Source organism: Synchiropus splendidus, chromosome 8, assembly GCF_027744825.2.
Source record: "Synchiropus splendidus isolate RoL2022-P1 chromosome 8, RoL_Sspl_1.0, whole genome shotgun sequence".
Classification (NCBI taxonomy): domain Eukaryota; kingdom Metazoa; phylum Chordata; class Actinopteri; order Syngnathiformes; family Callionymidae; genus Synchiropus; species Synchiropus splendidus.
In genome coordinates, this window is record NC_071341.1 from 11585820 (window position 1) to 11597894 (window position 12075).

General features: G+C 46.2%; 1 protein-coding gene across 1 annotated transcript; it reads right to left on the bottom strand.

The window, feature by feature from the left end:
• Positions 1-42: 42 nt before the first annotated feature.
• On the bottom strand, positions 43-3029 carry phox2a (paired like homeobox 2A). The gene is made up of 3 exons (XM_053874086.1): positions 2695-3029; positions 2132-2319; positions 43-2041 (listed from the first exon to the last, which is right to left on the bottom strand). The coding sequence occupies exons 1-3, from the start codon at positions 2915-2917 to the stop codon at positions 1556-1558; spliced, it is 897 nt and encodes a 298-aa protein (XP_053730061.1). The 5' UTR covers positions 2918-3029; the 3' UTR covers positions 43-1555.
• Positions 3030-12075: the final 9046 nt, after the last annotated feature.

The window sequence follows — 12075 nt, forward strand, 5'->3', positions numbered from 1 at the left end:
CCACTAGATGTCCTTCAAATCAGGCGGGAGACAGTTGTTTTGACATTTTATTTAAATATGATTTCAGCCCATACTGCAACAGTGTTGTGAGTTTGTAATATTCACACATTATACCGTTACACTCACACACAAAAAAACAGGTCGTTGAACGCATCACGTAGTGCTTTCCGTAATGTACTGTCGACTCGAGGGAATATTCCGGAGTAGTGCTATAACTTCCCGTCTGTAAAGCAATGTGGAGGAAATAAAAACTCTAGCTAGTATTTATATTACTACTTACAGATTTACAGTCACGAAATGAGGCAGTTTAAAGACAAAATAATTATAATAATATTAATAAATACGCATGTTCCCTTTTAGATGTCTTTGTAAACACAAGGAAAAAAAGTAATTTTGCTTTTCCTTTTCAGCAAATGATACACGTGTTTAAATGTTGGATCTTCATGTCGATGAAGGAGTCTCCAAAAACATGCCCCCGTCTGACCGCACAACATTTTGTTTCCTTTAAGTTCTGGTTTTATATTCCCAGATTTCTGACACCATCAGATGGATGAGGGCTCAGATATGGGTGCCAGCAAGTCTTCGGAAGGAATGAACGTTGTGGGTCACGCTGTGTTGCGTCTGGACTGCAGCGATGGTCGACAAATGTAAACCTTATCGGCTGATATCGGCTCCGCTCCCCGTCAGCAGAGTCCTTTGCATGAGACCAACGTGTTTTGGAGTCTCTTTCCTCCATCCGTTGCATTGTCCAGAAGCTCCAGCCACAGGCCTCAGACGGCGACGCGTCATCTCTGCTTTAAGTACTAGTGAACAAAGCATCCACTGTTTCATGATGGAGCATCCAGACTGAGCCAGGAGTCACAGGGAGGGGAAGGCTGCCACCGTCCCAGCCACCCACTGGATACATTAGAGGGAGAGTCTAAATTGGATTTCCCGGTCTTCCTTTAAATGCAAAGACAATGGTGGGGCTCCCGTGGGGTCGCTGGGTTTGGGCGGGGGGGGTCTTGGAGGAAGTTGTGCTTGGTGGTCAAAGAAAGTCAGTCTTCTCCAGCCAGAACCAGAGTGGGATGTTTGTAGTTCGACTTACATCTCTGAGCCGACCTCCTGGAGAAGGTGCCTTTCCATTCAGATAGCTACGCTCCTCTGCTGTTGCTGCAGATGTTCCTAAGCCAGAGTGGAGGTGTATCTTTAGAGCAATCTGAAGGGAACCTCGAAACTCGCAGTGAAGCATCATCTCTTTTAATGTGTCTTTGGTCCTTACCCTGTTGCTTCTCAAGACATGTGTAACATGGGAATTTGCTGTTTGTCGGAGCAACTAAAATAGTCTTTTATAAGCTGGTTGTTTTGGTCAAGTGTTGAGGTGAGAGCGTGAACACAAACGGTAGTCACTGAAACGCACCTTCTGGTTCCGGTCTGTCTGGGTTTGAGTTTTCAGTAGAAATTCATAAAGTTCTTGAGGGATACATTGAAGGAGTTGGTCTGCTTTTCCAGTCCTTTGCGGATGAGCACCGGAACCCTCTGGTCTGGTCCGGAGGAGCGCACAAGTTCAGACGTCTCAGAACAGGTTCATCTTGATGGGGGGGTTGGGTTTTCTGTGAAAGGAGGACAGGACTCCGGCAAAAGGCCCGGTCATACTGTCTGCGGGCTGCCAGGCCTTCAGGATCTCTTGAGTCTGGGCTGCGGGCTCGGCCACAGCTGGGTTGGACGGTCCCAAGCTGGACCAGCTGGACGTCTTCAGACCCTGCAGCACCGGGGAGGTTGAGGAGTAGCTGTTGACCGGAGCTGGGCTGGGGCTGAGGCTGGCCGGGCTGCCCAGGTTCCCGTTAGCTGACCCGGGGAGTGAGGCGGTGCTGTCCGGTGTGGGGCTGCAGGTGGACTCCTTGGACTCGTCATCATCCGATGACGACCTGGTCTCCCCGTTCTTCTTCACTCCAGAGCTGGTGCTGGTGGTGCTGCCCGCCGACCCGCCAGAACTGTTGGCTTTGGCGTTGGCAGCCCGCTCCTGCTTGCGGAACTTGGCGCGTCGGTTCTGGAACCAAACCTGGATGACACACACACACACATACGCGCGCGCAGATCGTCAGTACCGATGGTGACACGGCACGTTTCTGGCTAACGTCGGGTGTTGTACCTGGACCCGGGCCTCCGTCAGGTCTATCTTCAGCGCCAGCTCCTCTCGGGTGTAGATGTCCGGGTAGTGCGTCTCTGCGAACACCCGCTCCAGCTCCTTCAGCTGCGAGCTGGTGAACGTGGTTCGGATCCGGCGCTGCTTCCGCTTCTCGTTCAGCCCGGACGGGTCCGAGAAGAACTTGTATGGAACTGGAGGAGAGATGAGCTTTTACTTGCGTGTATACACCGTGAACATGAACAATAAAACCGTCTGATCAGTAGATAATAAATGGGCCGCTGCGATTTGATATGGTCAGTTTATTATCCGACAATGCGATGGTTAATTATATTAGCAGTTTCATTTCATTTTGATATTTGAAATCGACCGCGTTTTCGTATTTAATTTTAATGAAATGCGCTAGAATATTGCATTTTCAATGCTGTTAAAAACATCAATTTAATAACTTGGAATAATAATATTGATCACGTCCTGAAATGTTGCGGTGTATTATTGACTTTAGTTTCAAAAGAATCGCTTTCAAGAGCCGTGTTTTCACGTTATTCCTCTGCCTCCTGGCTGCGTACCTGAGGAGTACGGCGTGGGCTGGTGCTCCCTCAGGGCCCCGAGGGTGCAGCTGGCCGTGCTGAGCGGGGCGCACGCCGGGCTGGAGAAGGGTCCGCTGCGGATCGGGTTGTACTGGAAGGAGCTGGCCTGACTGCAGGAGCTGAAGTCCGCGTAGGCTGACGCTTCCATGGCCGCCATGCACGAGTCATAGGAGTTCAGGTAGGAGTAATCCATCTTATACATGGAAGCACCGGAGCGCGTGCAGTGGCAGCGTGGCGATGAGCGTGTCGGGTACTTCCACCGAGCTTCTGCGTTCGTGTCTGTGCGTGGTAAATCCAGAAGGGTCCGCGCCTGCTGCCTCTCTGCTGCGTGCGTGCGTCTGACGGCGCAGGCGGCTCGCGCGCCGTTTATAATAAACTTGGAAGAGCGCGAGACAATGGCGAGGCGGCGGTCGTTACCATGACAATAGCAGATGTCAGCGCGCGCGGCTACGGACGGCCCACTCGCACCGCCCACGCGCCCCCGGAGTGGTCAGCGGAGAGGAGCCTGAGCCGCTGGCGCATTGTAAAGCCGTGTGTGCGAGGTGTTTCCTTTCTCGGACGGTTTTACATCAGGAGTCAATTAGCTTGTATTCAAGTCGTTTATGAGTCAGATCACGATTCGCATTTTATCAACAGAAGGATAAGATTACAGCGGCCACTTATTTTTGTCAAGAAGAAACACTACACCGCTGTAAAACAACAGCTTCTACCTGTCACATGACATGCTGATGTTCAAAAAGAAGGTGAAACGTTTTGATGGTGAGATTTTAAAGGCCTCTTCAGTCACTTTAAGATCACTTTACTAAGATTTACATCCTTGTTCTGATATATTCACCACTATTGATTCCGATGTTGAACAAATAAGTCAGCAAATATGATATTAACTCGTTAAGTACAATGTTATAAGGATAAATACTGGACACTATATGAATAGAATTTGTGAGTGAAAAAAAAATGTGGAATTGACAGTTCTTGTATATCTTTTAAAACAATTTATTATATATATATATATATATATATATATATATATATATATATATATATATATATATATATTTTTTTTTTTTTTTTTTTTTTTTTTTTTTTTTTATTGCCCATCCTGCTGGAGTTGGTTTTCCAAGTGGACAGCACACATTTTGAATTAATATATAATGAAATATATTAAACTTCACCTGAGTACAATGTTGACATGAAAAACTCTAACTTAACATTTGTGTTCAGTGCATCTGAACGGGTTTTCTATTGGAAGTGCGACCCCTTCATTGGTTATTGCGCCTCCAAACAGGGCCACGACTGTGCGGCAGGAGTCTTTATGCGGCTTCAAACGTCCAGATGTGACGGTGATTGCTCAGATTAAAAGCTTTGATTTGATTCCGATCACTTTTAGCGAGATGTCACCAGAGTGACGCGTCACTTTGATGTATAGACGTGAGAGACGAGAGAGAGAGAGAGAGCGGGAGAGAAAGAGCTGAGCAGCCACTGCGGACTAACCATAAACACATTGACGCTCCATAAATTGGTTTAAGTTTATTGTTCCGTGTCATACAGTGCGATAAGTCATATCCCGCGCGGCCCACAACTCACACACACTCAGAGGACACACGCACACACGGAGAGTGGGAACTTCATTCTAACCTGTTTCCTCTTTTTTAAGTAAGCAAGCCAGTTTATTGAATTTATTCAGTCGGACTCAAAATATAGCGGCGCGTAAACATGACTGCATGATCAACACACCTCTGCCAGCATTGAAGAACACTAAACTGTCTATATTGTACTCGTGAAAACTGTTTCCAGGTCGCTAAGGATCAGGATTTTACTGAATATACTTCATACCATATTTGCCATATTTATACTGTCATCCATCTGGAAAAGAAAAACTAACAAATATAATAATTAATAATAATGTTTGGTAGTTTGTTTGTTTTTAAACCACATACACTTAACAATAAAATATTCTTTGTTATCTATCTCGAAAAAATATAACGAAAAACAAACACACACACTGATTTTATATATATATATATATATATATATATATATATATATATATATATATATATATATATATATATATATATTATATATATATATATATATATATATATATATATATATATATATATATATATATATAGTTTCGCTTGAATTACGCACAAATTCGTATGTAATATGCTAAACTAATATCCTAGAGTTTGCAAACAAAATTTAAATTTTGTGAATTATTTTATAGTATAATGAGGTATTATGATAATGATTATTATTATTGTTGTTGAGCACTTCCGGTGCCCTCGATCCAACATGAATAATCCTTCGACTCAAGTATTGTGTTGAGATGTCCGACCAATGATGGAATGATGCGGTACATTCGACTGTCGTGGTGGATTCGAAACGAGTTTGAAAAAAAAAAAAAAAATAGTGCTCAGGATGTTCGCGCGCAAAACTATTGCAGCCACTGTTTCTGCTATTTTGGGTCCCGTCCGTCTGTTGTGTGTCCACGTCCCGTCTGCTGGGTTCAGAGGTCAGTTTACCGATAAACTTAAACAGTTGCCAAGTTGAACCATCCGGCCAGTTTCCTCCCGCTGAAAAGAGCATCCAGGAGCGACTCTAGCTCCTTGAAACGCATCTCCCCTCTAATCCCTTCAAAGAGCCGCGCGGACTCTTCTGGGCCCGTAATCCGCCCTTTGGTGCTCCATGCGGCGCAGGGGGAGAGCCTCTCCTCTGCCCGGGCTTTAACGTTGGACTTTTACATTCATGGGGCCATTTGACGGAAACAGTAACGGGGATCTTTGGCATTCATGACGTCTGAGTCAACACGGGGCGACACAATGGTCCCCCCAGGGTCCCTGAGAGATGGACGCTGACGGGGATTATGGACCTGCGTCCAGCTCAGGGACTGGGGGGAGATGTGGTGATAAAGTTTGCCTCTATTTATATTTTGTTTTAAGACTTTATATGTAGTATAATTCGTCAAAAACATGTTAAGTCAAAGGGGAAAAAATCCGCAGCAATCCTTGATAGTTTATTATCCTCAAATATTTAGTTTGCAATGCGTCCGCATGATGGAATTTAAATAGAGATATCCTCGCTGACTCGATTTATAAGTTTAAATTCGAGTCGTTGCGGTGACCGTTAGATTGTTCATATCCCGACTAACTTGGTGACTCAAAGGCGACTTGTGAGTGACGCAAGGCGCGTGATGGATGGATGGAGGCGCACAGAGGTGACTGGTCACACTGGTTAAAGGATGGCTGAATGATAGCCGCGCCAGTCCGGCCCTGTCCCGGGCCTCACGGTGGTGGTCTGGTGTCCGTCCAGACTGTCAGTCACGGGGGGGATCCCGAGCTCCTCATCAGTCATCGGAAGAACGCGGCCCATGTGCCGCTCGCCTTTTATCCACCTGCAAAACCGAAGGCGCACTGCTGTTTATTAATCATTTTAAAAGGAGAAACGACCTCCAACGAGTTTGATTCATCGCTGCTTGACGACATTTGCATATTTTAAATTATAATATATTCAAATGTTATGATCATTAGCCATTTTTAGTTTTCAAATAAAGGTGGAGATGTAGTATTTATTATTTACAGGATGGAACCACATTATTTTACCACGGTATTTTAACGATAAATGCACCTCTGTGGTATTATTATTATTATAAAAAAAACGGTGCAACCAAAAAAACCTGATCAAATATAGCAACCTGTGTGAACACAGTAATTCAGTCATTCGTTTAATTCTCATTAATTCAAATATATATTTGCAAATCAGTTTTATAAAAAAAAAAAAGGTTTGATTGGGGAAATATACATGTGAAAATATTGTGTGTGCATGTGCTAGGACTGAGTACTAATTCTACGGTGCTATTGAGCTTAATACGTGCTTTCTCGATCGTAATACAATCGATGGACGATGAAAAATGGAAACGTTTATCAGACAGAATGCGGCATTAAGAGCCTGCTGAAGTGGTCAGTGCGCGACTGACCATCGGGAGGGGGGGAGAAGGGGGTGGGGGGGTGTCGTCGCCTCCTCCCTCGCGTCGCAAGCCGATTTGATATCCAGAATAAAATCAAAAATCACGGCTCGTGCTGTTAACAGCGGCCTGAAGCCGCCGGCGAACATTTGATTGTCCCGGTGATGGATGAGGAGGAGTGGGCCCGGGGCCAGGGGTCCCCGCCGGTGCTGCTGTCTCCGCATCTCCAACCCAAATCAGCGGAATGTTCCGTGACGCACCGGCGGGCGTTTAACCTGGTTAGCGCGGGAGCAACATGGAAGCACGAGTGTTGGCTGGAAGTGATGATCATCGCCATCCTCTCTGAGCGGAGGCGACCAAAGTCGATGGCGCTATTTGCAGCTGTTTCTGGAGGCATTTCAATGTCGCGCATATCTTTTCCATTCCTAATTCAAATGAACGAAAACGAAAAATGAACCAAAATTGTTTTTTTTTCCTTCTTTTCATTAGGATTGGTTCATTTTCAGAGCGCGAGATTTCAAGTCTGGCAACTCATTCTTGGGGCGTCATTGTCTCCGAATCAGTTTTAATATTCAATACTTCGTCTGTAGTTAATACAAGATACTGTAGCTGTGCAAAATTCCTTTGACAGCTCTTAACTTTTTAAAAATGGTTTAGTCTGGCCCTCGAGTTTTTTACTCTACTGCGCATGTTCAAAACAACAAAGTAAAGTGTTGTTGTTCGCAACTGTTATTTGTGTGGTGAACTGTACATTTCCCCCCAGTCTAGCAGAAGCGAGCAAGTTTACAAAATGTATTAACCATTGTGAGCTTTGGCTTCATATGAAGTTCCTCAACTATAATGCAGCCTATCTCTTGCACGGGTTTCTCTCACTCACGTTACTTAACTTAAATAAAAAACATCACTGAAATAGAATCCTGAAGTGCTAAAGTGAGAGCACTATGCAGAGAAATACAAATATGCACAACTCCACTTCATATTTATTCTCAGTTGTAAATAGAAATATGTAGAAAGGTGATAGTGACTAGTGTTGAAGGGTTTGAATACAGCTATAGACTTGGATTTCTTTCTACAGGTGGGATGATGGGTTGGTGATCGTCCAGATGCCTACTGGGGCCCCTTATTCCAGGGGCCCAGCTAAGGGACTCTCTGAAGAGCCATGGCTATTAGCAATTTATTATTGCAGAATTTAATATCAGATGTGCATTTATGTGTATAAAGCTCTTGCATTTCTATATAGGGAATAATATTATAGATACTGGCGACCTTTCCAGGGTGTCCCCGAATTCCATCCGATCCTATTTGGCCCTTATCAAGTCAATTTTTTGTGGTTGTTCTTGTCAGAATATTACTGTGCGCCAAGTTTTGCTCTTCCCAGGGATGTTTTTTTTTTTTTTTTTTTTTTTTTTTTTAATCTGGAAGCGTCTTCTCCTTTATTTTGCTTTTGAGCTGCCTCCAAGGAGAACAACTATGGTGGTGAAGGAAAACAATGTATGCATTTTGATGCGAGTCACGTGCTGCTCAGCATGAATTGAAAGTATATTGTAATAGTCTTTTATTGAGCACTTTCTTGTATAGAGTTTAATCAGCCACCTTAAACGCTCAGAGATCCGACGTGAAATATCGTCTGGAGATACTTGTGTAGACAACGCGCCCATGAGAGGACTTCGAACACAGAAAGTCCATCGCACGCGGAGTGGAGCGGAACCGCGACGCGAGCGCGGCTGACGCAGCGAGCGATTCTCATGCAGCGTCCATCTCTGCTCGGACCTGTATTAGACTAATGGAGAGTTTAAAAAAAAAGAAGCTTTTTAGGATAAAAACCAGGTCCCCACACACTCACACACACACACACCCGCCCGCACGCAGCTGCGCGCGCGCACGGAGCGCCTCTCCAAACAGGCTAATTCGATCTGGAGCTCTGGCCCACGGCGGGGCGCGCGGAGCTGTGGAAAGTTAATTGAATTAAATTCCCACTAAACTAATTAGGCTGCAATCTGCCACGCGAGCTGTCCCTGAGCAAGGTTCGAATTAGGCGCGATGGATTTGTTCCTTTTCTTTAAAGGAGAGGCGGACAGGCCGGTGCGGGCCCCTCTCTCTCTCTCTCTCTCTTCACAGTGGGGGTCCTTTATTTCTTCGGAGTCTCCCGTGGGAGCGTCACGTGACAGGCCCGGTATCCGGTGGAGCCGGACTTGCTGCCCGGCACCGAGCTGATGGAGCCTCTGTTGCGGAGGTAATGGAGGTGGGATCGATCGGGAGCGGCGCAGAGGGACAGGGATGAGAATCCCGCGTTAAGCGCGGGGACAGATATGATAATGGGAGAGCCGCTACTAGTCGCGCATCATTCAGCACCTGCACCTGAGCCGATCCTCGAGGCCCCGAACTGGATCAAAACCCGACGCTCCACTTGAAGTTGTCGCTGACACCCCTTTGCATTCGATTGATTCAGTCGGATCGCGGAGGCAGCATTCGGAGCAAGGAAGCCCAAACTTCCCGGTCCGCACAAACCTCCTCCAGCTCTTCCCGGGGGACCCCGAGGCGTTCCCAGGCCAGACCGGAGACATAATCTCTCCAGCGAGTCCTGGGTCTTCTCCGGGGTCTCCTCCCGGTAGGACATGACCGGAACACCTCCCAGGGAGGCGTCCAGGGGGCATCCGGATCAGATGCCCGAGCCACCTCAGCTGGTTCCTCGCCATGTGGAGGAGCAGCGGCAATCTCACGCTCCCCTTTTCCCTCACTTGAGAACAAGACCCCGAGATACTTAAACTCCACCACTTGGGGCAAGAACTCTCCCCCGACCTGGAGAGAGGAAACCACCTTATTCCAATCGAGAACCATGGCCTCAGACTTGGAGGTGCTGATCCTCATCATGTTTATACTGTTTTCATTTTAATCTAAGTCACATGTTATGCGTGGTTTACCTTCTTTCATTTAAAAAATGTCCTGACTGCGCTGCACCATGGCATTAAAGTGGACTACAACTTTGGGTTTGGAGCAACAGGAAGTGGGTCCTCGGTCTTAGAGTATCCACAGTCCTCAAACTTGGAGAGGTTAAGTCACGGCCGGGGGGCATAATGTGGCCCAACAATAGGTTCGAATGTGTGTTGTTGGCTGAAACTGAAGTTAAAAATAAACTGATAAATAAAATAAACTAAAAAATAAAATAAAAGGACATGAACATTGAGAAGTCCAGCATTAAAGCTCTGCTTTCCGCCAAGTAGAGCTCTTAGATGGCAGCAATAGTCTGGTAACTTAGTGAAATGTAAGCAGGTGGAGGATGTTATGGAAGCCGATATACTCAAGTGCTTCTCGGGGGTGAAAAACAGGGCATCTGTCAGTCGAGGAATACACTTGAAACTAGACACAGAGAGGCTTTATGCTAAAATTAGCCTCTCTCCATTCAAATGGAAAGGACACACCAATCACATAAAGTGGTACCTCCGTTTTCGAACGTCTCGAAATTCGAACAAATCGGAGTTCGTACAATTTTTTTTTCTTCAGATTTCGAACAAAAATCCAGAACTCCAGGACTGATCAGCTGATCCACGACGCGCTTTGTTATTGTGTATAACGCAGCCTCTGTATGCAGACGTGTCCCGTTAGCTCCATTTACTGACTGTTTTTTCTTCATATTGAGGTGTGAAACCTTTCCTGTCTCCACACTGGACCGTGGTAGAGTGTCACAGGGGAGGTGCTCGCTCTCCACACCTCCGAGGCTGGAGCGCTCACTCCAGGGTTTGATGTCCTGTTGTGGGCTGGAGCTGGGACAGGGATGAGGCGAGTCTGGGACAGAGCGTTACTTGGTTTATGACTTTGTCACAGCCAAACTGCAGAGAAGCGCACATTCAGAGCTGGACACGCACCGGGCACCTCTTCACTTCTGGAGAGACGTCACTCACTCGGCAACCCCTCCCACATGCAGCGGCCACACACATAGAGGAACAGCGCACCTGCAGCAGACACTCTACATTCACTCCTACAAAAGTCCATTTTAAGGCTTGGAAAGCATTATTTCTTTTTCCATTCACTGTAATGGGAAAAATTAATTCAGATTTAGACCAAATCGCTTCTCAAACGGCTGTCTGGAACGGATTGTGGTCGAGAACCGAGGTTCCACTGTACTTGTCTTTAAAGGCCTAGTGTTTTACTTGGAAACATAAAGACGTTCCTCATGTCTTACCTCAGGTAGCCAGGAAAGTTAAAGGTTGATCGATTCTGCAGTTTCTTTCCATCAGCCTGAGCCTCACTGCAGCTACACGTTGCTCAAAAATTGTTGTATATGAGCAATGCTCAGTTTAAAGCCGCTTCAACAGCAAAGTAGCTTCCAACGCTATTTACCCAAGATGCAACACAGCGGTTATTATGGTGTCGTCTTGTGTGAAGTTACGGCGCATTTCCCAAGGAGCTGCCCACAGGTGCAGACAGGAGGCTGATCTTAGCAGGTCTGTGCACAGTAACAGCGTAAAGACAGAGTAATTTCAACTTGTGTAACAGCAAAATACTGTAGCTTTGAGAATTGCAACACAAAAAGAGACATCTGAGCACATCACACACACACACACGCACCAGCTCGGAGGAGCAGCTGCTTCCTCAGCCCCACACTGTCAACATCAGTCTCCTGGGGACCAGCATCACCGGGGTCGCTGCATGGCAAATGCTGGCCGTAACTCGATTAGCCGCAAATTTGTAAGAGAATTAGCTCCACGTAAAGAACAGAGAGGAGCTCGGCCCAGCGACACGTTTAAGAGTTTCCAAGTGTAACAAAGAGAAGACGGCGGGCCGCTTCTCTCTGGCACCTTGAGCTGGCAGCAGAAGGTGAGCAGGCATCAGGAGGGAGAGCGGGGGATGAGGGGAAGGATGGAGAGCCAGGTTTCTGTTTCTTCATAATCTAATCAGAGAAATGGCAGCAGTCAGAAATAGCCTGACGAACAGACTAAGAGCCTCTTCTCTTTTCTCCTCCCTCTTATTCTTCATCTTCTTCATCCATAGGGAGGGTAAATGGATACACACACACACACAGAGCCATACGGCAGATTGACTTCCCAAAACCATAAAGTGCAGATGTGTTTGCGGGAGATACGATGTGAGAAAAGCCTGGAGGTTTCACAGTAAACACAGAAGCACTTTCCGGCTCAGTGGAGTCTCTCCAGTGTAGCAGAGACTGATAAATGACAGAGCTGAGCTGAAACAAGATGATACTGAAGATGGAGAAGTCGGGTGGAAAGAATAGAAAAGGACAGAAGGCAAGAGAACACTCATTGGAAGCTAGATGTCGGAATTGTTAAGCCGTGAGCAAGGATGGTCGCCTTGCTTCAAGGCAGCAAGGTGGTGCAAACTGTTCGTTTTCTAGCAACGAAGCACAGTGTACTTTATATGCTTAAAGCTAACACCCA